At 37.1% G+C, this 24,010-nt stretch overlaps 2 protein-coding genes across 4 annotated transcripts in view; one reads left to right on the forward strand and one right to left on the reverse strand.

Annotated features, from left to right (window-relative positions):
• LOC132370411 (centrosomal protein of 78 kDa-like) overlaps window positions 1-14,730 on the forward strand; it is a 46,460-nt gene extending 31,730 nt beyond the window's left edge. The window contains exons 5-7 of one of the 3 annotated variants that reach the window (XR_009504566.1): window positions 10,373-10,407; window positions 10,697-10,774; window positions 10,865-14,730. The gene's annotated coding sequence lies outside the window, so the exon portion shown is untranslated. The remainder of the gene's footprint in view (window positions 1-10,372; window positions 10,408-10,696; window positions 10,775-10,864) is intronic. The other 2 variants (XR_009504563.1, XR_009504564.1) reach the window with 2 other exon arrangements.
• A 3,817-nt stretch (window positions 14,731-18,547) lies between these two features.
• Window positions 18,548-21,108, reverse strand: LOC132369643 (centrosomal protein of 78 kDa-like). Its single transcript, XM_059929326.1, has 3 exons — window positions 21,020-21,108; window positions 20,025-20,196; window positions 18,548-19,111 (listed from the first exon to the last, which is right to left on the reverse strand). Exons 1-3 carry the CDS (start codon window positions 21,106-21,108, stop codon window positions 18,548-18,550), a joined length of 825 nt encoding a protein of 274 aa, XP_059785309.1.
• Window positions 21,109-24,010: the final 2,902 nt, after the last annotated feature.

Here is a 24,010-nt window from a genome sequence, read left to right on the forward strand (position 1 = left end):
TTCCTCTGGGAAAGGAGGCTACATTCCACAGGATTCAAATATCAAGCCTTTAAACTTCCTTGAACCCATAGATATATAAATAGTTGCATAACTATCCCCCCTCTATACAACTCTAAGATGATCATATCAAAGTATGGTCATCATTAATTGTTTTTCATTGCAAACAGATAATAAGCAAAGTGAAAGGAACTTCTTCCACCAAAGTAAAGGCCAAAGTTCAAAAAGTCAAATTAATATGGGATTTGTTACTATTCTAAATAGTAAAGAGCACTGACAAGAAATATCACAGTGCTGGTTGCTATTATCATCTTTTCATTTTCCATTACAGTTGTTTATATTATCTTCATGGGATTTCACTGAAGTTATCAAGGTTTTTTAATAGTCAAATTAAAAAACAAAATCCCTTGAAATGCCAATACAAAGAAAAATGAGTCAGAACATGAAAAAATGTTTTAGACAAGTTGACAACTTATATTCTTTGCTCATTTCTCTTTTTGAGACAAGTTCCATCTTATTCACATCCACATGTACAATAGACTGAATAAAATACAACCCCATCACTCGATGGTGATAAAAAAGGAAAGACAAGCTGGGTCCAGAAAATTCCTCTATTTATTCCTAGTATCTTGTTGCATCTGGCAAAAAAGAGCATTTTGAAATATTCTCTGAAGTTTTGTATTTTATTTTATAATAATTTGCTTATTTATCTCAATGTAAATATTAAAAACGCATGAGAAATAGTTTAACATTTGGCATTTGACTATTCCTATCTATTTTCTTAATGTTTCCTTTGCGTCCTATGATGATCTTTTGGGATAGACAGCACATACCACTCTCATACTCCCCAGACTCTACAGCCCCATACACATGCAAAATAGCTTGTGGGGATGTGGTAACATACACTTGGTTGAGGCAGGAAGGCTGTAGAATACATAGTTTTTACACCTCAACATTTTAAGTGTTTTTGGAAAGTAACCCTAGTTTGAGTGCAAGATCCATCGATTTATCAAATACATTTCAGGTATACCTAGATATGTCCAGTAAAATGGTAAGACTATATTACTGGGAGACTATTTACATGAGCAAGTGAAAAGACATCAGTGAAAGAATATATTATAACCAAGAGCCAGATATAATATGTCAATCAAATAGAATGTAGATCCCAGAAACATATCCACACATATAAGGACAATTGATTTTTCAACAGAGCTGCAAAGCCAATTTTGAGGAGAAAGGATAGTCTTCTTGAAAAATGGTGCTGGAAGCATATGGCACACGGATATTGTGCATAGCTAGCCATATGCAAAAGTATGACCTTTGATCCCTACTTCACACCATATAAAGAATTAACTAAATGTAGATCAAAACATAAATCTCTAAAACTTGGACAAAATCTTTTTGATCTTGGGTTAAGCAAAGATTTCCTAGAGATGACACCAAAAACAAGATCCATAAAAGAAAAAAAGTGATAAATTGGGTTTCATCTTTGGAAGCCATTATTAATAAAAGAAAAGCCACAGGTTGGAAGAAAATATTTATAAATTATATACCTGAAAAGACTTGTGTCTCTAACACATATAGAACTCTCAAAACTCAGTAATTAGAAAAATTTTTTTAAATTAACAATATGGGTAAAAATATTTAAAAAGAGACCCTGCCAAGGAGGTGTACGGATGCAAATAAGCACATGAAGTTGCTCAATGTAATGAATTATTATCTAAATGAAAATGAAAGCCCCAGGAGATGCCACTACACACCTATTGAATGGCTAAAATTAGAAAAGTCCAACCACACCAAGTATTGGCGAGGCAGTGTAGGAACTGGAAGTCTTTTACACTGCTAGTGGGAAGGAAAATGGTACAGTCACTTCAGTCAACAGTTTGGCTGTTTCTTTATAAGTTGAACATACACCTACCGTATGATCCAGCCTTTCTGCACCTAGATATTTATGCAAGAAAAATGAAAGCATATGTTCATACAAAGACTTGTACGTGGATCATCATAGCATCTTTATTTTTAATAGACAGAATTGTAACAACCTCGAGCACCCATCAACAGGCAAATGAATAAACATACTGTGGTATACTCATACAGTGAAACACTACTCAGCAAAACAAAGTGATAAACTATTGATACCAACAAAAATATGAGTTACTCTCAAAATAATTACATTGAGTGAAAGAAGCCAGATAAAAGAGTCCTCACTATGTGAATCCATTTATATAAATTTCTAGAAAAATGCAAACCCATCTCTAACGATAGAAAGCATATCAGTGGTCACTTGGGGATGTGGAGGGGTCAAATGTGAGGGAAAGAAAGGGGCTTTATGAATGAGGCATAAAAACACTTGCAAGTGATGGATATGTTCCTTTTCTTGATTGTGTTGGCAGTTCCATGGGTATATGCATATTTCAGAACTTAAATTGTGTTCTTCAAGTATGTGCAGTGTACTCTGTGTCTGTTCTATTTAACAGAGCCACTAAAAAAAGGCTAAGAACAGACGTTTGTCTCAACAAATAAATGTAGCAAAGAACAGAAAAGTCAAGTACAGTATGATCTCTGCCAGTTGAATTTTCCTATAGTTTATTTCCCTCAAAAAATATATCCCAGTTCTTAAAAGAGATGGGACTCTTAATAAAAGGTAAAAAAAACCGGCAAAGCCATCAGCAGGATGAGCTCCAGCCAATTTTCAATTGTGAGACACTAGGTGCATGGTGCAGACATGCTAGGATGTTTGTTCTTCCTGCCCAATATTTTAGAGAGGATATTAGACACCTCCGTTAAATGCCTGCAAGTGATGGCCAGAGTGGAGTTTGGAGAATGATGTCTGTGGTCTTTAATATGGTTGTGCCTTTGTAAAGAGTCTCACTCAGAATTTCCAGGGTAACTTTGGAGTCAATTTTTTTTGTTTGTTTTTTGGATGATATATATGTCTAACTCACCTCAAGAATATATCCACGTAGACTTGAAGTTAGGGACCAGCTGGTGTAAATTTGTGTGGTTATCTCCTGACCTAACCTTTTAGCTTCTCTTTGTTCCTTGATTGTAGTTAAGCTTCATCTTGCCTCAGGGCCTTTGTATTTGCTGTTCCCATGTTTTGGAAATATTATTTCCAGAAAAATTGTCCATAAATGATTCCTTTCTATTCTTTGGCACTCATCTCTTAAAGATATTTTTTCCTTGATGGTTCTACTAGCCTAACTTAGTCCCAATTTATCAGATTACCTTACTTCTTTCACAGAATAATAATAAAAACAAATATTTTCTTTGGTGTCTCTTTGTATTTAGATGAACTTCTTCCCAAAGAACTCAAGCCCCACAGTGACAGAGGTTGTTACCTTTCTTATCCCTTATTCTGTGTCTTAGAACTGTGGCTGGCATGTAGTAATCACTTGAGGCCTGTTGACTGTGTAAAGAATATGTGAGTAGATGAACAGATTTGGAGTTATTTGAGGTCGCTCTTAATGATTGCTGGTGTTGGTGATTAAATTAAAATTGTAGGTTTTAGAGTTGGAAGTGATCTTGCTGAGTCTCACAGCTACGGCAAAACTCTCCCTACTGTAGCATCCCTGACAGATGATCAAGTCTGAGCTTGAATAAATGTATGTGAAAGACCCTAACCAGGGTAACCTCCTAGCTTTCTTCAAGCAGATCACAACCTTCCATGGGAGTTTGCTCCCTATTATTCAGCTGTAATTAGGAGAAAACGGTTTGATTTACCCAGAATCATCTCTCAGTCTCCTTGTTCTAGTTCCTAGAGAATAGACAGGACAGAGTTTCCTCTAAATTACATCCTTTGGGTTTGCATTCCTGCTTGTAACAAAATAAGCACCATGCTATGGCAAAATTCCCCTTGATTGTCTGCCACTTGTTGCTACATTCCTTGTTAGTGTTTAGAAATAATTTTTCTTAATGTTCCACATTATAATTGATGGAGTACAGAAATAAAAGAGATCTCGGGGTTATGTCAGAAGCAATCAGACAGATATTTTAACTTACGCTTTTAATGTATTTAATGCTGACACTGTGAGGAATTGAGCAGTATAGTCACCGCGTTATTGCCATTGCTGAAAAAATGTATTTATGGTGAAATTTATGGTAACTTTGAAAGCATTAGCTGATGGGGGAATTGTCAGCTACATCTTAGAGCTCTGAGCATTTCTCCAAAAGTTGTGATACGAAACACCTCTGCCTTTTCTTGTATTTCTGTTATGTTCAGCTGCTTCACAAAAAGCATTCTTCATATTCCTGAAATAATGATGGGCTTAGTTGAGATTCTTTTGGGTCCTAAGGGACCAACATGTGTGCATAACAGTGTCGAGTTACACAGAGCCTGGATGTTTAGCTCCAGACTGAAAGCCCCATGGAGTCGTTTTTCACATCTGTTCACCAATGTGTATGAATGGGAGAAAACCAAAGTTCTGGCTCGTTCGATCAAGGGGAGCCACACTCCTTTTACTTTTACTGTGACAAACAAGTAAAGAGGTGTAAAATATCTGAAAACAGCCTCTTAGGGTTTGGTAGAACGCTTAAGTGGGATGTAGAGAATATACAACAAAAAGAAAAGCAAGTGAGTACTGCTGGCAAACTTTTTCAAGGACAGCTAACAAAATAACAATAGTAGTAACAACAATAGTAAGATTGATTTTAAAAGACTTAAGAGTAGCATGGATTCCTAAGCACTACGTGTATTAACTCCACGCCACAGCTCTGTAAAATGGGTGAGGTTATTAAGCCCTTGTTTTTCAAAGAGAAAGTGAAACACAAAGAAGTAACACTCCTGAAGTCCCACCACTAATAAGTGGTGGAGCTGGGGAAAAAAGATCCAGGCAAATTAATTTCAGAGTTAGTGCTCTTAACCAGTAGGTTATGTCCCACAGGTAATATTTGCACATTTTGAAATCACTTTACAAATACTCTTTTTACCCCTAAGGTACACAGGGAATACCCAGGGAAATTGGCATTATAATTATTTTTATATCTTTGCCAATAATCTGTTAACTTTTGGCAGTTCAGTATCCTTCCCCAACTTCTTAAAAATTCAGCCTACAATCCAAAAAAATAAGGGCTAGTGAAAATAAATGTCTTGTAAATCCAGTTCAAGAGAGCAACTAAAAACTAAGGCCCCAAGGATGTAAAAGAGAAAGCAAAAGAAAAGAAGAGACAAGAAGCCCAAACCCTATGATTAAGCTCCACGTTGTTAGGTAAAGGGGCATTTAATTAATGCTTCTTTAATACCTTGTGCACAGAGGCATGGCTCTACAGAAGCCAAGGAGTCTCCCTTTCATCACTGATTCATGGTATGCTTCTGGCAGGGTCACTTCCTTCTTTGAGCCTCAAAGCTTTTCATCAATACGGTGAGGGAATTGGAACAAGGTTAGCACTCACAAGCCAGCTCTCATGTTCTCTCATGTTACCTGTGAGTCTAGGTAAGTGCTGAATGTCTTTAACATGACAGATTATATTTTTTCTTAACCATTTCTCTTCTCCTGATTTTTACATAATTTCTAATACATAGTAGAATAGTAGAGAAGAAAAAATACCACACTGAAAAGTAACTGATACACTAACTTTCCATTCTCATTTCACTGCCAATTCAGCCAAAAGCCTTCTGTAGAATTCTGATGCAGACCATAAAAACACACTGTAAGTGTTCCAAAGTCTTTTCCATATTTGGTAGTCCTGTGATTTCCATTGGCAGAACTATCTTGGACTGTCATCTGAAAATCTATCAAAAAGAAATTAAGTAATAGGAATTCATATCAATGGTATTGGAGAAAGAAATCCTTGAACTTATCTTACTGTGTGAACCTTCATCCATGTACAAAATCAACAAACAGGTTAAACTTTAAAGGCAACATATTCCCATGAATAGAAGGGAGAACATAACACAAATAATATACAATGCTAACATTATGTACATACACGTATATACAAGTAGTCTTGAAATATATTCCCAGATATTAATTGGATTAAAGTTTGGGGCAATAAAGCATTTTTTCTCATAGAGAACATTATTCTTTAAGGCACATACAGACACACATATCTGCCCTGCTGGCCTCTCACAGTTTCAGTTGATTCCCCAGTCATGTCCCCAGTTCATTTCCCCATATATTTATTCTCGGATTAGTGATTTTTGAACACGTGTTCATCTCTTTAGAAATACCTGTGCCATGACCACAGAGTACTCAGATTTCTTTTTGGCATTTGGTGGCATATGATGGGGAAAGTGATGAGTTGTATGACAGGAGAGGTACAAGGTGAACCTTAGAGTAAGTAAGACTTTATGCATAGTTCTTAAGCCCAAAAGGAAAAGAGAAGGATAGCAGGGAAAGTCATTGGAATAAAGGACCTCTCAGATGAATCAGCATTAGGATAATTCATTGGTTACTGACTGTCCAGTCATTTTTGGTTATAAAGTATTCCTGAGTGACTGCATCACTTTATGAAAGGATCTACCTAACTATAGCTTTCTTTTGCTGGAATTAGTTTATATGGCAATAATATGCATAGAGAATGGCAATTGTGAATTCATGTCTTCCCCAAATTGAAGACACTCGTTAAGGTACAAGTTTCCCCAAGACTGCAAATGATTTATCCATACTATACTAACTGAGACTGTGGCTTACCATTCTTGTTTGTTAAAGGAGATAATAAGGCTAACTTTGAGTAGAGTAATAGCAGGATACTTAGAAAATACTTTCAGGTTAAGTTTTGTAAACAAAGTTCAGTGTTTACCCACCAAAAGCAAATCAGCTCATTTAGTATTGCAGGAAATGCCTTCATACTTTTTCATTGCCACTAAAGGAATTTAAAACACCTGTTGGATATATTCCCTCCTAGAATGCCATTTGTATGCTTATTCCTAATAGGACCTGTTATTTTAAATGCAAACTCATAAGGCTCAGAATTGATACTCAGTATTTTTAGTGATCACATGGTTTAGGGTTCTCAGATTTGGGCTCAGACTTGCATCTCAAGCATTGCAATCTGGGCTTGTTAGATGATTTCCTTGCAACCAGGAAAAATTGTTTATCTGAATCTAAAGTCCAATTAAAGAAATGTGATAGTGGTGATAGTGGTTGATGAAGCAGACTGGCATAGCAGCTCGGGCAATTATGGACAAGTTACAGTTAACCTCTCTGTGCCTCAGTGTCTTCCTCTGAAACTGAGTTTCTTCATCAATGGGGATAAATACTGGTACCAATCTGACAGAGTTATTCTAAGAAATGAAGGAGTTCACAAATTTCCTAAAGGCTTAATGTTTGGCTTGCCGTTACTAAATGCTGGTAATTATTAGCAAAACAATATCCCTCTATTATTTATTATATCAAAATAATAATGATAAGGGCCTGTTATTTTAGTAGTTCTATTTTTTGGTCATATAGTTTAGACTAACTCATATTGTTTAAATGTGAAACCAAGAAGAAAAACAGTTTTGTTTTGTTTTTTAACCTGGTCAAGGAACCCAAATCACCTAATTCAGAAATGTTTCTAACTTGGCATCTGCTTTGAATCTGTCACAGCCAGAGAAAGTTTATTGTCTCAGAAAGTGACAGCCTTGTATTTGTGTATCATAAAAAAGAAGATACATGCTAGATAAGATATATATACCCCTTATCATAGTCATGCCACATAGAGTGCAAAACTATTCCTGCTGGGTTCAAACATTGTGATCCAGAGCCTGCCATTGCCTATTATCAGGAGCAGGAAAGCGTTAAGAACCGTATGTGTTTGCCCTTAAGTTGGTCTACAACACAGATACTGTCGATCAACCTCTGATAGTACCCTCCCCGTGGACAACCTTCTGTGCTCTTTTGAGCATGCTCAGATGGAGTCTACCATCAGTGTGGTGGGAGTTCACTTCGCTTCAAGTGTGTCCACGTTGAAGGGTAAAATGAACAAATACTAACCAAATTTGTGGCTGTCCAAACTAGGAAAATAGTTAAAGAATCAGGACATGAGGAATCAGGCAAATACTCATTTGGCGTCAACCCAATAAAAAAGCTTCTTGGTGAGAAAAAAGTTGCCAAAGATGAAAGCCCAGAATAGTGCTACTTTAGCCTAACCACAGTGTCAAAGTGAATTACACACATACACACAAACACAAAAGGAAGCCCTCTTCACACTAATGCCCCAAAGTCCTTTATGGGTCTTCAAATTGAGCAGATTAGGTAGGTTGATGGTTGTCCTTTATTGTCCTTCATTGTTGCTTTTGTTGTGGTCATCCATGTACAATGCTTGGCGTCAGTCTATTTATCTCTTGTAAAAATAAAATACAGTGTGTGTGTGTGAAAATATATATATATATAACACCAAAGGCACAATCCATGAAAGAAAGAATTGATAAGCTAGACTTCATTAAAATAGAAAATTTCTGCTCTGTGAAAATCACTATCAAGATAATGAAAAGACAAGCCACAGAGTGGGAGAAAACATTTGTAAAAGAAGCATCTTGTTAGGATAAAGTGGCAACTTGCAAGCTTCTTACATGTGCAACTGGTGTAATTTATTTTGGTATGTAGTGTGAGGTACAGACTTTAGTTTTCAATGGGTGTGTAGTTTTCTAGGCATCAGTTTTAAAGATTATGACTTGACTTTATCACAATCAAACTTCCCAGACATACTTAGAACTATTTGTGGATATTCTTTTCTGTTTAATTTGTATATGTGTTCATTCATGTAGTAATGCTACAATGTTTGAATTGTAGTGGCTTTATAGTTAAGTTATACAGCTACCTGCTAATTAACAGATACTCAACTTCTAATAAAATTTATGACTTGTACCTGAATGCCTCCAGATTATTTTCTTCATTCAGACTCTTTACTATTCACTCAATATAAATTCAGAGCTGATACATTAAAAACTGAACTAAGGTGGCTAACATGTTTTAGTTTTCATCTATATTCCTAGATTTAAAATATGAGAAATGAGAAAGTAATAGAATGCAACATTTTAAAAAACCTCTAATGACTCACATTTTCTATCTCTAATTAAAACAGAATACCCTATGGAATATCTTTGCATCATTTACCCGGTTTCATTAATTCTGGCTGCTGAAGTTAATTGCAATTCACTCTGGTAAAATGAGAGCTCAGTATAAGCTTTTAGCATACTCAGTGAGACTTACAAATAGTCATCTGCTAGGTGGTAAACAGTAAACAGTCTTGTTTATTGCAAATAATCTTAGCCAATAAATGTTATTTATGCTCCATTTAAGAATAAAGATGTTAATCTTAGATCACAAAATGATCTTTTTGTTAAAGCTAAAAGCAATTCTGCTTTGATTAGTTGCAAATGCAAATATTACCCAACTTCTTTCTCCTTCTTTGATAGTTGTATAGAAATAAAACTAAACATAAGAATGTAAGCCAAACCCACTACAAATGAAACTGCACTACAGGCCCAGTATCTTCAGTGATTTCTAGATGATTTCTATGCTCAAACCTTCATTCTATCCTCTCTTCCTAAACAGAATTGGTTTTTTTTCTTGTTTTGTTTTTTGGTTTTGAGTCACTTTTATTACACAAGGGATTCATATTCTTTATAGAGAAATCAAGTAATCAAATAATCCAAAAATAGATTAAAAAGCAGCCATAATTCCACCTCTCAGATATATTATCACTGTATCTATTTTATAGTATAGCTTTCATATATATATTTTTAACATCTTTATTGGAGTATAATTGCTTTACAATGTTGTGTTAGTTTCTGCTGTATAACAGTGCCTCAGCTATATGTATATATATATCCCCATATCCCCTCCTTTTTGCGTCTCCCTCCCACCCTCCCTATCCCACCCCTCTAGGTGGTCACAAAGCCCCGAGCTGATCTCCCTGTGCTATTTGGCTGCTTCCCACTAGCTATTTTACATTTGGTAGTGTGTATATGTCCATGCCACTCTCTCACTTCGTCCCAGCTTCCCCTTCCCCCTCCCCATGTCCCTAAACAGAATTTTAAGAAGATAGCCAAGATAAAATGAGAATCTGATTTAGACTTAGGTCCCAAATTTACAGCTTCAATGATTTAGGAAAATTCCTTGGCAACTATACTGAGCCTCAGTTTTCACATTTGTAAAAGGGTGAGGATTAAAAAAACTGATACTTCTGGAAATGCCTGTCATTCTGATTGGATATTTTTTAAATGTTAACTGAAATTTAAATGTATAAATTATAAAAAGAAGATGACAAAAAGGCCTATTATCATTTTATTACCCAGATAAACCCTGGTGGTCCACTGATAGGAGAAGGGGCTTCTCTAAGTAGTTTTCTTCATCCTGATTTCTAGACACTCCCTTCTTTAATCTGCTTTTGGAGGCAGCGGGTGACATTTTGGCAAGTTTTATTCAATTTCTTTATGCCTTGATTTTAGGAAAGAAGAATAGTAGCTGTGCTGAGCTCTGCCAGGTCAGATAGAATTTTGGAGTATTCTCTTTCTCTCTCTTGTAGACAGCCACTGTCATTTGGTAAACCATAAGCCTTCCTTTGCTTTGACTGTGGTTAGTGTGTTTGCTGGATTTCTAGAATATATATTTTAGTGTTTACTTGTTTAGATTGAAAAGATTGGGCTATATTTTTAAAACTTTATTCCTTCATTTTGGAAGGTCTTTTAAGTTGTGATATTGCATGCAAGAGAGCTAACGGAATTCTGGACTCCATATTTTCGTTTTTACCTTTTTTTTTTTTTTTTTCTCAGACTTTGAACCAACAATGGCTAAGAATGAAAGGAACTCAGACCCAAATATTTTTTCCCTTGTAAAGCACAGAGAATATGGTAAAAAATGAAATTGGGAAATTGTTTTGCTCTCTTCCTCCTCCTTTTTGGTCAGTTACCTCAGTCGTCCACCTCACTTTGTATTTCTAGCCTGGCTTCAGAAAGACCTGAATTTGATGAACTACACACTGTTGGAGTAGTAGATTGCTAGAAGGAACCAAGATCCAGACAACCTTAAATGGCGGCTTCATGGAATTATATTCAAGAAGGATGGTCCAGCCAATTTCCTCACTTCCATTGTGAAAGGAGTTCCCTATTCCTAAGAAAATGGACCTATGTCCGACTGACACAGAAGATGGAGATTTATCCCAGTGCATTTATATATGTATATATATTAAAATTATGTATATATATATATATATATATTTATATATATATAATGCCTAATGGAAACATCTCAGATGGTCTATTTTGTGTTTTTTCTTTAATTTTACTTATAAAATTGTGAACATTTTTTAACTCAAAAGAGGAGAACCTTAAAAATTAATTAAAAAGACATTCTCACTAGTCTAAGGTTCAGAGTGACTTGGCAGAGAAAATTGCTGAATGGTTAGATAACAGTGCTGGTATGCTTGGCTACTGTAACATTTTCCATTTGAGTTTCTCTTCTTTGAAATTACAAGAACTATATGACTCAAGAGAAAGATTGATAATTAGGAATATTCTGCTTGCTTTTTATATAGCTTATTGAAGAACATTTTAATTAATTATTTGGAGGTCATAGGAAGGAACCTTCATGATCTAACTTTTGAACAAGTAGTGTTGCAACACAAAGCTATGACTTCAAATTAAAAAGGAAATTTGAAATGACCTATTTCTTTTGGCATCTCAATCCAGATATCTGTCAGTAAAATGAGTCACTTTTCAGTCAAATGGCTGGTCAGCAATATAATTTTTTATTGGGAAGCTGAAAGACACCATTGCCAAACAGAGCATCTGCAGTGTTAACATCTATATTTGAGCATCTTTCGTTTTCCCAAGGGGTGCAGATGAGAAGAAGGAAGGCAGAGAAATGCACTTGAATAAAGCTTTTCAAGATGGATAGAACAGAGAGCATTCCCAGAGGCAGGTCAAGTTCAACCCAAGAACAACTCTCTCAGTGCTTTCACAACTAGTTAAAATACAAGACCAGTAGTAACTCAGCTCTCAAATCAGTGCTGAAATCAAGCAGAAGGTTGTTAATATTGATATGGTTAACATACATCAAATAGGATTACTGAATTTTCTGAATCCAAAAGTTCTCCACAGTGTTGACATTTCCTTACTGAACTCCCAGGACTGTTTGGTTTCAAAGGCTGTTGGGCTCAAGACGCATTTTGTTTTAAATAATCCTTCATAAAAAGTTCAGCTTTCAGTCTAATATGATTGAAACCCAGCTTGAGTGTGTTTTATAATGCACTGAACTGGAAAGACTATGGGCATTGAATTATTCAAAACATGGTAGGCGAAGGAGTGATATGTGGGGAGGAGGTGATCAGAGAGATCAGCGAGACTTGCTATGTCTTGTTATCTCATTTTATTTACCTTTTAGAACTCTTCCAAATATTAGAGGAAAGAAATCAATATCAATTTTCACCTGTCACGTTCCACCCTTCAATTATTAATGAATGTCAAATTTGACCACAGTTTTCTGTACCACCTGCTCTGCAATAATATTTCTGAGCCTTTATTAAAAATGTAAAATTGTCATTGAATTTCCAAATATGATTCTCCAGTGGCTAATTCAGCTTGTTTTATTAATAAGCAAGTTCCGATGAGTAATACTAATTTAATACGCCTGCATGTAAGGTTAAAGTGTAAATTATTCCTGCCGAAGGTGATGAGATATGACTGCGATGTGGTGGTAGGGCACTCACCTTCCTGAACGAACCCTGCAAGCACACAGTTCTTGGGAGAAACCAGTACTTCATATAGTAGCAAATCTGATATTATTTTGCATGTCTCCTGTAGCAGTGGAATGCACACACACACACACACACACACACACACAAACATGATCATGGGTGAAAAAACACATGCGCACCTTAGATGCTTACATTAATTTCTGAATATAGTTCTCCGGAAAGAAAAAGCTTTACTGATGATTTGTATTTTTATAGTTTATTATTTTATCCATACTAAAACACTTCATGAAATCACTTACTGTTTTGTTGTCCATGGAATCCTTTCAATTTTGAGATGCTAAATAGAAATCGAAATAATGATTATAGTCCTTGGCCATGAAAGACTAAGTTACAGAGAACCTGGTGACTGGAGGTCAGAGCTGCCACGGAATTATTCTCTGCTCCAGAGACCATTAGAATATCACTGTGTACCCACTTAAGGATAGAATGCTGCTACTGAGAAACTAGCTCTCTTTTATTTCTACTAAAAGGAGAGAACAGTAGGGGACCTTGGCTGTGTGAGTGTATGAGACTTTCTCTGTTTTGTACAATAAGCCAAAAACTATACATGAAATAGCTTCGGGCCTTTTGTCTTTTGTACCCAGCTCTTTCCTGTATTGCTCCTGATCAATTACACTTAAATCAACAAGAGTTGCTTGAACATTTTGACAGTTATGTGCCCCATACCCTGAAGCATTTTTAAAGGGTTACTGAGATAAAGCTAATTCAAAAAATACTCCCTCCAAATTTTTTCAGGGTGGCATCAATGAAAGTAACTTAGAGGAAAGAAACTAGACCTTGAGTTCCTGGCCTACCACTCTAAGGCCAGGCAAGCATAAACCTTCATAGTAAAACCTAAGTTTGCTCCCAGTTGAGAATTTGGTTTCCATGGTCTTATATAAAAATATATGGAGACTTAAATTTCCTATAAGCCCTTTCCAAAGAGTAAATACAGTTGATCATTCGTAAGAGATGATGAAAATTACAATTTTGTTGAATAGGTGGAATATATATTATATATAATATATATATTTATTTTTAATATATATATAAAATACATAAAGTTACTATTCAGAGTCCTAAAACATGGATTTTTCTTACTTACTAAGAATGAACAGTAACTTGATCTCTAAACACAATAAATCACCTGGTCATAGCAGAATCATAACAAATATTTGATATCAGAATGAATTCACTGTTTAGGTGTAAAGAGGGAATACCTTCAGTTTTCCTCTTTCTTGTACCCCATTATTGTATCCTGGACAGAGGGGATTTTCTTGATTTTAATCTAAAGGAGAAATGTTCACTTTTGTTAAGATGGAAATTGACAACCTCAGTAGGCAGAGGCACTGTTTTTATTTGGCTGAATTCATGTTTCTAGTGATAATTCAAGGTGTAATAGGGTTTTCTCTGCCACTCCAAAATCTGAAAATGATAAGCATCTCACCAGAGTTTCAGGACGACCCATTACCTATTCTGTGGAAAGGATATTCAAAATACCATGCTTCATCAGTGTCTTCTTTGACTTATTCATCAATGGACAACTACTGAGTTAAGACAGTGTCTTATCCTTGCTTCAAAAAAACAAAAACAAAAAAACCCCACAAACACAAAAAAACTGTTAACGATGAAAACTTATTATGCCAGGCCTTAGTATGGCCTGACTTGGAAATTTAGTTTCAGAGGCTTTTGTGAATGTACCAAGGAAAGAGGACCTAGGTGTATCTTATTCCCACAGGCCGCCAATAAATATTTGCTTAACGGAGAAAAAATTAATATATAGTATAGGAGAGAACCTGACAGATGCTTAACATTATTGAGTGATAGCAATGCCCAAACTCATCTGTGATCAAACACTATGAAAGTATCCTCCTAAGGATAAACTTATTACAAATAAGAAGTGAAAATTCAATTATGGAGATATTTTCAGTTTCAGTTCTGATATGCAAAAAGCTTGGAAGTTGTCACTGTATCTTGTCCTTACAAGATAATGCTGTACAAAATGAAAATCAATGACTTTTCTCAGACGTGGTTAATAAAACATGTAACTGTGAAAGAATTTTAAAACTGTAATTATGTATATGTATATATGTGTCTCTGAAAAATCTGTGTCAAAGAAAACTGAGGCTATCAGTATGAACTCATTTACCTCTATATCTTCTTACCTTTATTTCCTCCCAAACTTACCAGTATCCATCCAACTCGAAGGATACAAGTGATTTTTATATACTGTGCAAGGTTTTTTTCTTATTCATATGTCCATGTTTCCCCAATTCTCTAAATTATTATCTACATCTTCAGGATCTCCTTTATCGGTTCCTTCATTTCAACATATAAAATATAAGTCCTTCTCATTCTAAAAAATTCTTTTTTGCTAATTATTTTCTCTTTTCATCCAAACTCCTTCAGAGCAGCCTATTCCCACTGTCTTCACTAGCCCCGCCTGGCCCCAACAGGCAGCCCTATGCCCTCAATTTATTGCCATCTGGCTTTCTTGTCCACCACTTCACTGAATTGCTCTAAGGTCACTGGGGACCTAAATCCAATGGACACTTACATTCTCTGAAGGATGATGCTGTCATCTACTTCCTCCTTCTTGAAACTCTATCACCTCTCTCCTTCCCAGAATTCTTTCTCTGCTTATTACTTAAACGTTGTCAGTACTCACAATTTTCTGAAATCTCATCCATTTTCATGATTTTAATGACTGCTGATATGTGCTGATGACATTCAAATTTTTATCTTTCCATGTCTTCACATGCAGGTCCAGTTATCTACCAGTTTGTCTCCTGAATTCTACAGGTGCTTTAAAATTCAACGTGTCCAGAACTAAAGTCTTTTCCCCAATTCAGTTCTTTATCCCCTATTTCCAAACTCAATGATACCACCACCCAAACTTAGTCACACAGATGTGGGTTCAGCCTCCGCCTCCTACTTCTTCCTTACTTCCCAAGATCAAGTCTTGTTTGCAATTTCCTAAATACAATTAGAACTTATTTCCTCCCTTCATCTATATCTTATTTCAGACCCCTTTCTTCTTGCTGTTACCTGGTCTAGAAGTTACCAAATTGCTGTTTGGTGGAACCAGTTGTTAGGCAGTTCTATTAAAAAAGGACTCTAGAGTCAAATAGCTTTGAGGATGGCTGTGTACCATACGCCTGCTGTGATGATCCAGAATGAACAGTAGCCTACAGCAGCCCCGAGAAGCTGTACAGTAAGCAAACCTGATTAACTTTACTTAAGCCAGGTTCTCCCTTCTGCCGGCCTATAAACCTTTCAGTAGGGGCAGGAAAGGAGGTGGCAGCGTGAAAGTCCCACTTGAAAATAAAAAACACTGCTCCTCAGAAGAGTGGGGCATAATTGTCTCCAGGCTTCTTCAAATTCCTCATCCATACTGACGTCAGTGGTCTAAAATGCCACCTGAACTTGTCCTTTCCATTCTTAGCTATTTTCTGAGGAAACCAGCTCCATGCACATGGATGGCTAAGACCCTCTCCCCTCCTCCTCGCTGCCTCCTTTAGCGGCGCTTGCCACTGCCTGGTGACACTGCACTGATGCTCCAGAGCCTGTGCCTGTGGCTCCGTAACACACCCCTCGCACACTCACGGCTCTGGACTTCCGCTGTCCTCTCTGCCTTGAGTGTCCTTGCCCTTCACCGGCTGACTCACCAGTTTTTCACGAGTCCTTTAAGACTTAGCTTAGGGACTGCCTCTTTCGATGACTTTTCTTTGCCTCACAGCTCCCCCTCTTCTTCCACAAACACTGACTAAACGCCCTGAATATGCCCGTCACAGCATGTCACGTGCAGGATGAGATATCTGCTGTGTGTCTTCCCCTCTCATTCCACTGCTAAAGGGCCAACGCTACATCTTGCTCATTGTTTCACTCCTCTAACACTCAATCCATGACGAATGAACTAACTAGTACTCTAGTAGTCCTCTTAGTAACAATCAGGCAGGACCTTTTAGAAGAAATCTGACACTCCAGCTTTTCTCTGATCTCACCTTTCAGTCTGATTGAACTAAAGACTTATCTGTGCATGTTTTACCAGGGAGACATAATTTAATCCAGAGATGTGTCATCACATACTCTTACATACTCTGCCATTTAAAAATTCTGCTCAGATGGGGGAAGGAGACAGGTGTGCTTTCTGACAGTCCCACTGTTTTGCACTTCTAGTACTCACTGGCTTCTCTCTCAGTGCCTTCCTTAAACCCTTCCTCTCTTAACAAGGAAACAGGATAACAAAGTAATTAAGAGCCTGGGTTCTGCCTATCTGTGAAAGAGAAACATAACCAAGGACATAGAGAATAGACTGGTGGTTGCCAAGGGGGAGGCGGTGGGAGAGGGTTGGATTGGGAGTTTAGGATTAGCAGATTCAAACTGGTGTATATACAGGATGGAGAAACAAAAAGGTCCTACGTGGGACTTCCCTGGTGGCGCAGTGGTTAAGAATATGCCTGCCAATGCATGGGACACGGGTTCGAGCCCTGGTCCGGGAAGATCCCACATGCCGTGGAGCAACTAAGCCCGTGCGCCACAACTACTGAGCCTGCTCTGTAGAGCCTGCGAGTTACAACTACTGAAGCCCGTGTACCACAACTACTGAAGTCCATGCACCTAGAGCCCGTGCTCCGCAACAAGAGAAGCCACCACAATAAGAAGCCCACGCACCTCAAAAAAGCCTCCACTCAGTGCAACTAGAGAAAGCCTGCGTGTAGCAACGAAGACCCAACACAGCCAAAAATAAAAAAATAAATAAATACATTTATTAAAAAAAAAGTGGATGTATTTAAAAAACCCCAAAAAGGTACTACTGTATAGCACAGGGAACTATGTTCAATATCCTGTGATAAACTGTAATGGAAAAGAATATGTAAAAGAATGTATATAAATGTATAACTGAGTCACTTTCCTGTACAGCAGTAATTAACACAACACTGTAATTCTACTATACATCAATAAAAAATAAAATTTAAAAAAACTGCCATAAAAATCATCACATAAGGGGGACTTCCCTGGTGGTCCAGTGGTTAAGACTTCGCCTTCCAATGGAGGGGGTGAGGGTTCGATCCCTGGTCGGGGAGCTAAGATCCCACATGCCTTGTGGCCAAAAAACCAAAACATAAAACAGAAGCAATACTGTAACAAATTCGATAAAGACTTTAAAAATAGTCGACATCAAAAAAATCTTTTAAAAAAAATCACATAAATCAGAAACAAATGAAACATAATAAAGTCCATACATTAAAAAAAAGAGCATGGGTTCTGGTCACATCCCAGCTTACCACTTACTTATAGCTGTGTAATTTTGGGTAACTCACATAATGTCTCCTCAGACTCCTCATCTATAAAAAGGGGGTGGTAATAATTCCCTACCTCATAGTGTTGCTGTAATCCATAAACACGGTTAAGTGCCTTGGTAAATGTTTGAGGCTCGCTGGTTATTGTGAATTAAAATATGTCAATGGCTTCTGGCCATATGATTTATAATAGTTTGACATTTAACCAAATGGCAAAACTATTCCATTTATTATTCCCATCTCTTTTTACCCCTTACCCTGTTTTGTTGTTTATGTTTTCTCCCACCACAGAGTGTTAGTTCCAGGAGAGTAAAGGCTTTATTTTGTTCACTGCTGAAAGCAATAGCACCCAGAGAAGTACCGTACATATGAAGCCCTCAGTAAACACTAGCTGAATGAATGGTGCAAAGTGTCACGAGGAAAAATACACCAAAACTTTCATTGTAATAAAAAAGTATAGATAAATCTTTCTCTAATGGCTTCCAGTCAAGTATTTCAAAACACCATATGCTATAATAAAAACATAAGTAATTTATTAAAATTTGAAGGCAAAAACATAATTTTAAAAGATTGTAAAAGATTTAGACCTATGTTAGGCATGATGGAGTATGGATGGTTTCTGGAAATTCACAATCAGATCCAAGAGTATCACTTTCAGAATGTTCTAGTAGACTGAGTTTACTTTTAGTTGTCTTTGATGAAACAGTCACTATTCTACTCTCTTTCTTAACAGAAATGTGTTTTTTCGAAGACTCACTTCTAATTGGTTCATTAAGCAAAGAATTATTTTGCCCAATTCCTTTGCTTTTCTGCTTTACAGGTGAGTCAGTGCAGGAATGCAGGTCCTTCCCAGGTTGTTCCTTAGCAGAGTATTTTTTGGTATATTCACCTGCTTTGCTCATTTTCTCTGAAGAAGACCTGCTATTTCTAGATAATTCCTCTTCTTTTCTTTGACTTCCAGTTCCAGAAATGATGTCTGCTGAAGGAGAGCATGTTCTAGCAATGAAATCTTCAAAAGACTCGTGCCGCTGCTCTGTGACTGGGACCCCCAGGTTGTCTTTGGAAGTTTCTAAGGCTTCCTGACTAGAGACTGGGACATGGAAGGAGTCGAGAGGCAAAGGAATCCCAGCATCACCTGTAATTTTTTGAAACTGGAGGGAAAGACAAAAGACAAGACAAAAATTCAGTGATGAACAAAGCCAACCATTAAAAAGTAGAGTTCAAACTTCAATGTTACTCTGTGATCTTATTATTAACACAGTCAATTGATTATTCAGAAGATTTCAGAGCCAGTTTTTTCTAATTATATCTTGCCAAGTGATTCTCAGCTTAACCTAGCTATATCCAAGGCTATGTCCTCTACATTTTCAGACTTTGGTGATTGGGGTAGTTATTACCCATTTCCTTTCCCTCACTAAAAATGAAACTCTACTCTGTAAGAAAATTAATTTCTTTTCTATCCTCCAGGCACATGTAAACAGCATATAGTTTGTGACCAGACTGTGTTCTCAAGCTGTCAGTTCCCAAGACCAGTCTGAGATTGGCTGAGGTGGGCGAAGGGGGTTCCAAGTAAGGCTAGAGGAAAAGCTGACAGGTTTCCCCTCCCATTCCCATGACCAGGTGAGTCACTATAATATCTTACATATTAGCTATGTCAAGATTACTTATTTTAAAAATTATATCAGTACGTGTACCTTCATTAGTGTTCCTTCATTGTAAGCTGACTGCATACAAATAGAAACCTAGATAAAATATGAATAGAATAGACATTTATACAATTTAAAATTTGGAATATTTTCTTTAATGTTTTCTTTCTTCATTAAGGAGAGTTTGCTTTAACTCATAAATTTTCTAAAGAACTTCCAGTTTTCTTATGTACGACAATACAGTATCATGAAATGGGCCCACATTTACTAATCTCAGATTTGGAGAGGACCCCAGAGTCTTCTAGCTCCCGAGCATATGAACTATTAGAGACTGACCATTATTATTCTCTCTCTGACTTGGTCATTTCCTTTTTGCTAATCACTCTTAGAATCATTAAGTGCTGTCCTGTCCACTTACTTGGAGATTTTGCATTTGTACTGGGGCACTCTGCTTTGATTCTGATTTTTCTTCTTCAAGTGCCTTCTTTTCTTCTTTAGGTAGACTACTAACAGTGGAATTCATCTGGAGACGACCTAGTAAATGAAAATCTGACTGATCTATACCAGCCATTGTGGCCAGCTGCCCAAGCCTGGACCAGAGGAGGAAAGGAGAAAAGACGAAGGTTATTATAATCACATAAGAGCAGTTTAGATTTCCCCAGACCTACAATCATGAAATACTTCTAAAATCTTAAAAGCCAACATCCTACTCCAGACTACTAGCCTCTCTCTCCCCCAAATTCTCAGCCCTTTCCAGATTCATCCTCTAGGAGACATCCCACTGTCTCACTAGCAGCTTCAACATGTACCATGCACGCCATCCACTGCCTGCCACACCTCCATTCCCACACTTCTTTACCACCTTTCCTCCAGTTTCCAAGAATGTGTTTGTTCCTTCCTTCCCAACACCAGTTCATTCACTGACAAAACACCACTCCATCAACTATCAATCTCCACTTCCCTCTTTCAGCAAAATTGCTCCCGGTTGAGAACCACTGACCTATATCTTCCCTGCAGATTAATCATAATTTTTATGTCTAAGACAAAAATAACTTTAATTCAAACTTATCAAACAAGCAAAATAAATGAAAGATAGGAAAATTCTTATCCATTCCTGAATATTTTCAATGAAAACTGCCCTCAATTTAGTCTTTACAAAAAACTATACCTACTAATTACTCTGTCTACAGGTTACTGCTTTATAATGGGCTCCCCACTCTACCAAAGCAGGCTCCCCTATCTGCATTTCTTAAAAAATTTAATTCCTCATTTTAAAACGTCTATTATATTACCTATAATTGCACTAAATTTGGCTAAATATGGCCACGTAAGTGATGAAAATTGCTCCAGTTCCTCAGCAAACTATCATTATAGTCGCAAAGAGGAGAACGCCATGAAGAGAAATGAACTAACCCAGCATCTTTAAGGAGATCCAAGGAAGCATGGAACTTCTGGAAAGAATTCTCAGTGCTGCCCAAAACACCTTCATCATCCGGGATCATGCTTGTCAATGAGTGGGCATGAAGGGCTTCAGACAAAGAGAAATTTATATTTCTTAACTGGGCATTTTCATGTTCCAGCTATAAAAGAAGACTGAAAATGTCTGACATGATTTTTTCTCATTGTCATCAAAAGTAGTCTTGTCTAGTTTCAAGGAACAAAACTAAAACACTCAAAATGTAATTAATCTGTAATTAACCTAACTCTCCACCAGTAAAGACAGAGACCATATCACATAATAACCAAAACCCCCAGGCACCCAACAAAGTTTCCTATATAACACTTAGATGGTATATAAATAAACCAAAGTTATCGTTTTATTAATGATCTTTCACAAAAGATCACATTTCTAACTGGTTCAATTCATAATGGAGCCTCATTCCACATTAGAAAATTACCTGCTTTAAGTTTCCCTTAAATTAGAAAGTGAATTATAGAATCTGATTTGAACAAAACATATTACAACTCTGCTGAATGTTAAGAATTAACTTTAGTAAGCAAAATATCTAATGCTTACGTTTAAAAGTCCTAAATCATACCCAACCCGATTTATTAAATGTACGATCACCAATATTTTCTATGGCTTCTTCAAAATATTCACTCCCGTGCACTCTTCCCCTTCCGCTCATCACCTATGCACTTAAAACCCCCTATAAGCTCAACTCTAGTATTTCTCAGGAAGGCTGTTATGTTCATGATGCCCCTTTTGCCTTATATAAGCAGGTGCTCAACATTTATTGAATGCGTGTCCACCAATCCAGTGGATGCACTTTGAAAAATTCCTCCCTACGCTCAACCTATGATAAAGTATATTTATATAGAACTTTTTAGATTATGCCCTGCTTTCATGCACATTACCTAATGTAATTCTTATAGTATATATTTTTATCTTTCATTGCATTCTTAGAAGTTTTCCAATATCTTAAATTTATTTAAATGATTCACTTTCCTAATTCATTGCCAGGAGAGTCTCATCATGTCTTTTATGCTACTGTATATACAGTATATGCACAAAAAGTGCTTTCTTGAATCAAAGAATCATGAACAGAAAATAAGCTAATGTCATAAGAAAGCACACACACACACACACACACACACACACAAAACGAGATTTTCACATCTTTAAAAACATACTTTCTGGAATATCGATCATATGATCACTAAATACCAGTAAATGCAAAAGTCCATATGATACAACCAATCTGCAACATATTACAGTTTTAAAGTTTACAAACTATGTGTATATGGCTTAAAATCAAATCAAAATAAAACCAAAACACTCTCAAAAGTATAAGAAATTGTTTACTTCATTGACTCATTTATCAGCCTTAAGTCTTATTACTCTTTCCTCCTTTAACTGCTTTAGGCACTCCTCCAGTTTTTCCTAAACAAACAGAGTAAATGTTATAACTAATTCGTAGTATAATATCCAAAAGCCTTTCCAGCTATAGGACTCATCAGGATTTAAGGGCATAGCCAGAAGTGAATTCAGATTTTAGTCTGCTACTGGTAATATCATACCATGCTAGTGAAATGAATTATCAAAATCTATCAAATTAGCATAGTAAAGATTTATTTAAATTCTACTTTTTCCAACATAAATTTGTGGCAGCCCACCATAAAAGGCATATGTGTATAACATAGCAAGTCAGAAATAAATAGTTAAGGCCAAGAAAGAAAAATTCTATTTTTATTTGTGGGTCTCTCTATAGTAGGAAGTCCTATTAATGAACATGCTTAACATACCTGAATTGCATAATTGCAGATTCAAAAGCATATTTTTAAAAAGTAATCACTTTTAGAGCAATTTACAGTCAAGCACTCTTCCTGGAGTTCCCTGGGCATTAAATAATCTAATTATCAAAACCATAAGAGGGGGCTTGGCTTCCCTGGTGGCACAGTGGTTAAGAATCCGCCTGCCAGGGCTTCCCTGGTGGCGCAGTGGTTGAGAATCTGCCTGCTAATGCAGGGGACACGGGTTCGAGCCCTGGTCTGGGAAGATACCACATGCCACGGAGCAACTGGGCCCGTGAGCCACACCTACTGAGCCTGCGCATCTGAGAGCCTGTGCTCCGCAACAAGAGAGGCCGTGATAGTGAGAGGCCCGTGCACCGCGATGAAGAGTGGTCCCCGCTTGCCGCAACTAGAGAAAGCCCTTGCACAGAAACGAAGACCCAACACAGCCAAAAATAAATATATAAAAATAAATAAATAAATAAAAGATTAAAAAAAAAAAAAAAAAAGAATCCGCCTGCCAGTGCAGGGGACATGGGTTCGAGCCCTGGTCCTGGAAGATCCCACGTGCCTCAGAGCAACTAAGCCCGTGCGCCACGACTACTGAGCCTATGCTCTAGAGCCCCTGTGTCACAACTACTGAGCCCGCGTGCCACAACTACTGAAGCCTGCGCGCCTAGAGCACATGCTCTGCAACAAGAGAAACCACCGCAACGAGAAGCCTGCACACCACTACGAAGAGTAGCCCCCGCTCGACGCAACTAGAGAAAGCCTGTGAGCAGTATCAAACACCCAGCGCAGCCAAAAATAGATAAATAAAATAAATTTATTAAAAAAAAAACAAACCTTACGAGGAAAGAACAATCACTAACTCCGTGTTATTTTACAGATGAGGGAAACAGAGGCAGAGAAGTAGAGTAAGTAGAGCAGCACAGCCAAGGTCACACCACTAAGTAGCAAGCCACACTGTGGACTCAGGAAGCTGGGTACCATTCCTGTTCACGGAGGTGGTAGTCTTCCCATTCACCAAGGTCAATAAGATAAAATGAACACTGATAAACTCTCTTAGGAGTTTTAGGAACTAAGACACTTCAGTCCTTGAGGTGGGGACACTGCTTGCAATAGGCAGAATTCTAACAGAGCCCCTAAGACTCCTACTTAACTGAAGTG

The sequence above is a fragment of the Balaenoptera ricei genome, chromosome 8 (genome assembly GCF_028023285.1).
Source record: "Balaenoptera ricei isolate mBalRic1 chromosome 8, mBalRic1.hap2, whole genome shotgun sequence".
Taxonomy (NCBI): domain Eukaryota; kingdom Metazoa; phylum Chordata; class Mammalia; order Artiodactyla; family Balaenopteridae; genus Balaenoptera; species Balaenoptera ricei.

What these genes read in the sequence shown, in the direction of transcription:
- LOC132369643 (XM_059929326.1), bottom strand. Translation starts at nt 21,108, where the DNA reads ATGATCCCGGATGATGAAGGTGTTTTGGGCAGCACTGAGAATTCTTTC. An exon ending in GATCTCCTTAAAGATGCTGG is followed by an intron (nt 20,197 to 21,019) that starts GTTAGTTCATTT and finishes CCTCTGGTCCAG; the next exon opens with GCTTGGGCAGCTGGCCACAA. An exon ending in TACAAATGCAAAATCTCCAA is followed by an intron (nt 19,112 to 20,024) that starts GTAAGTGGACAG and finishes CTTTCCCTCCAG; the next exon opens with TTTCAAAAAATTACAGGTGA.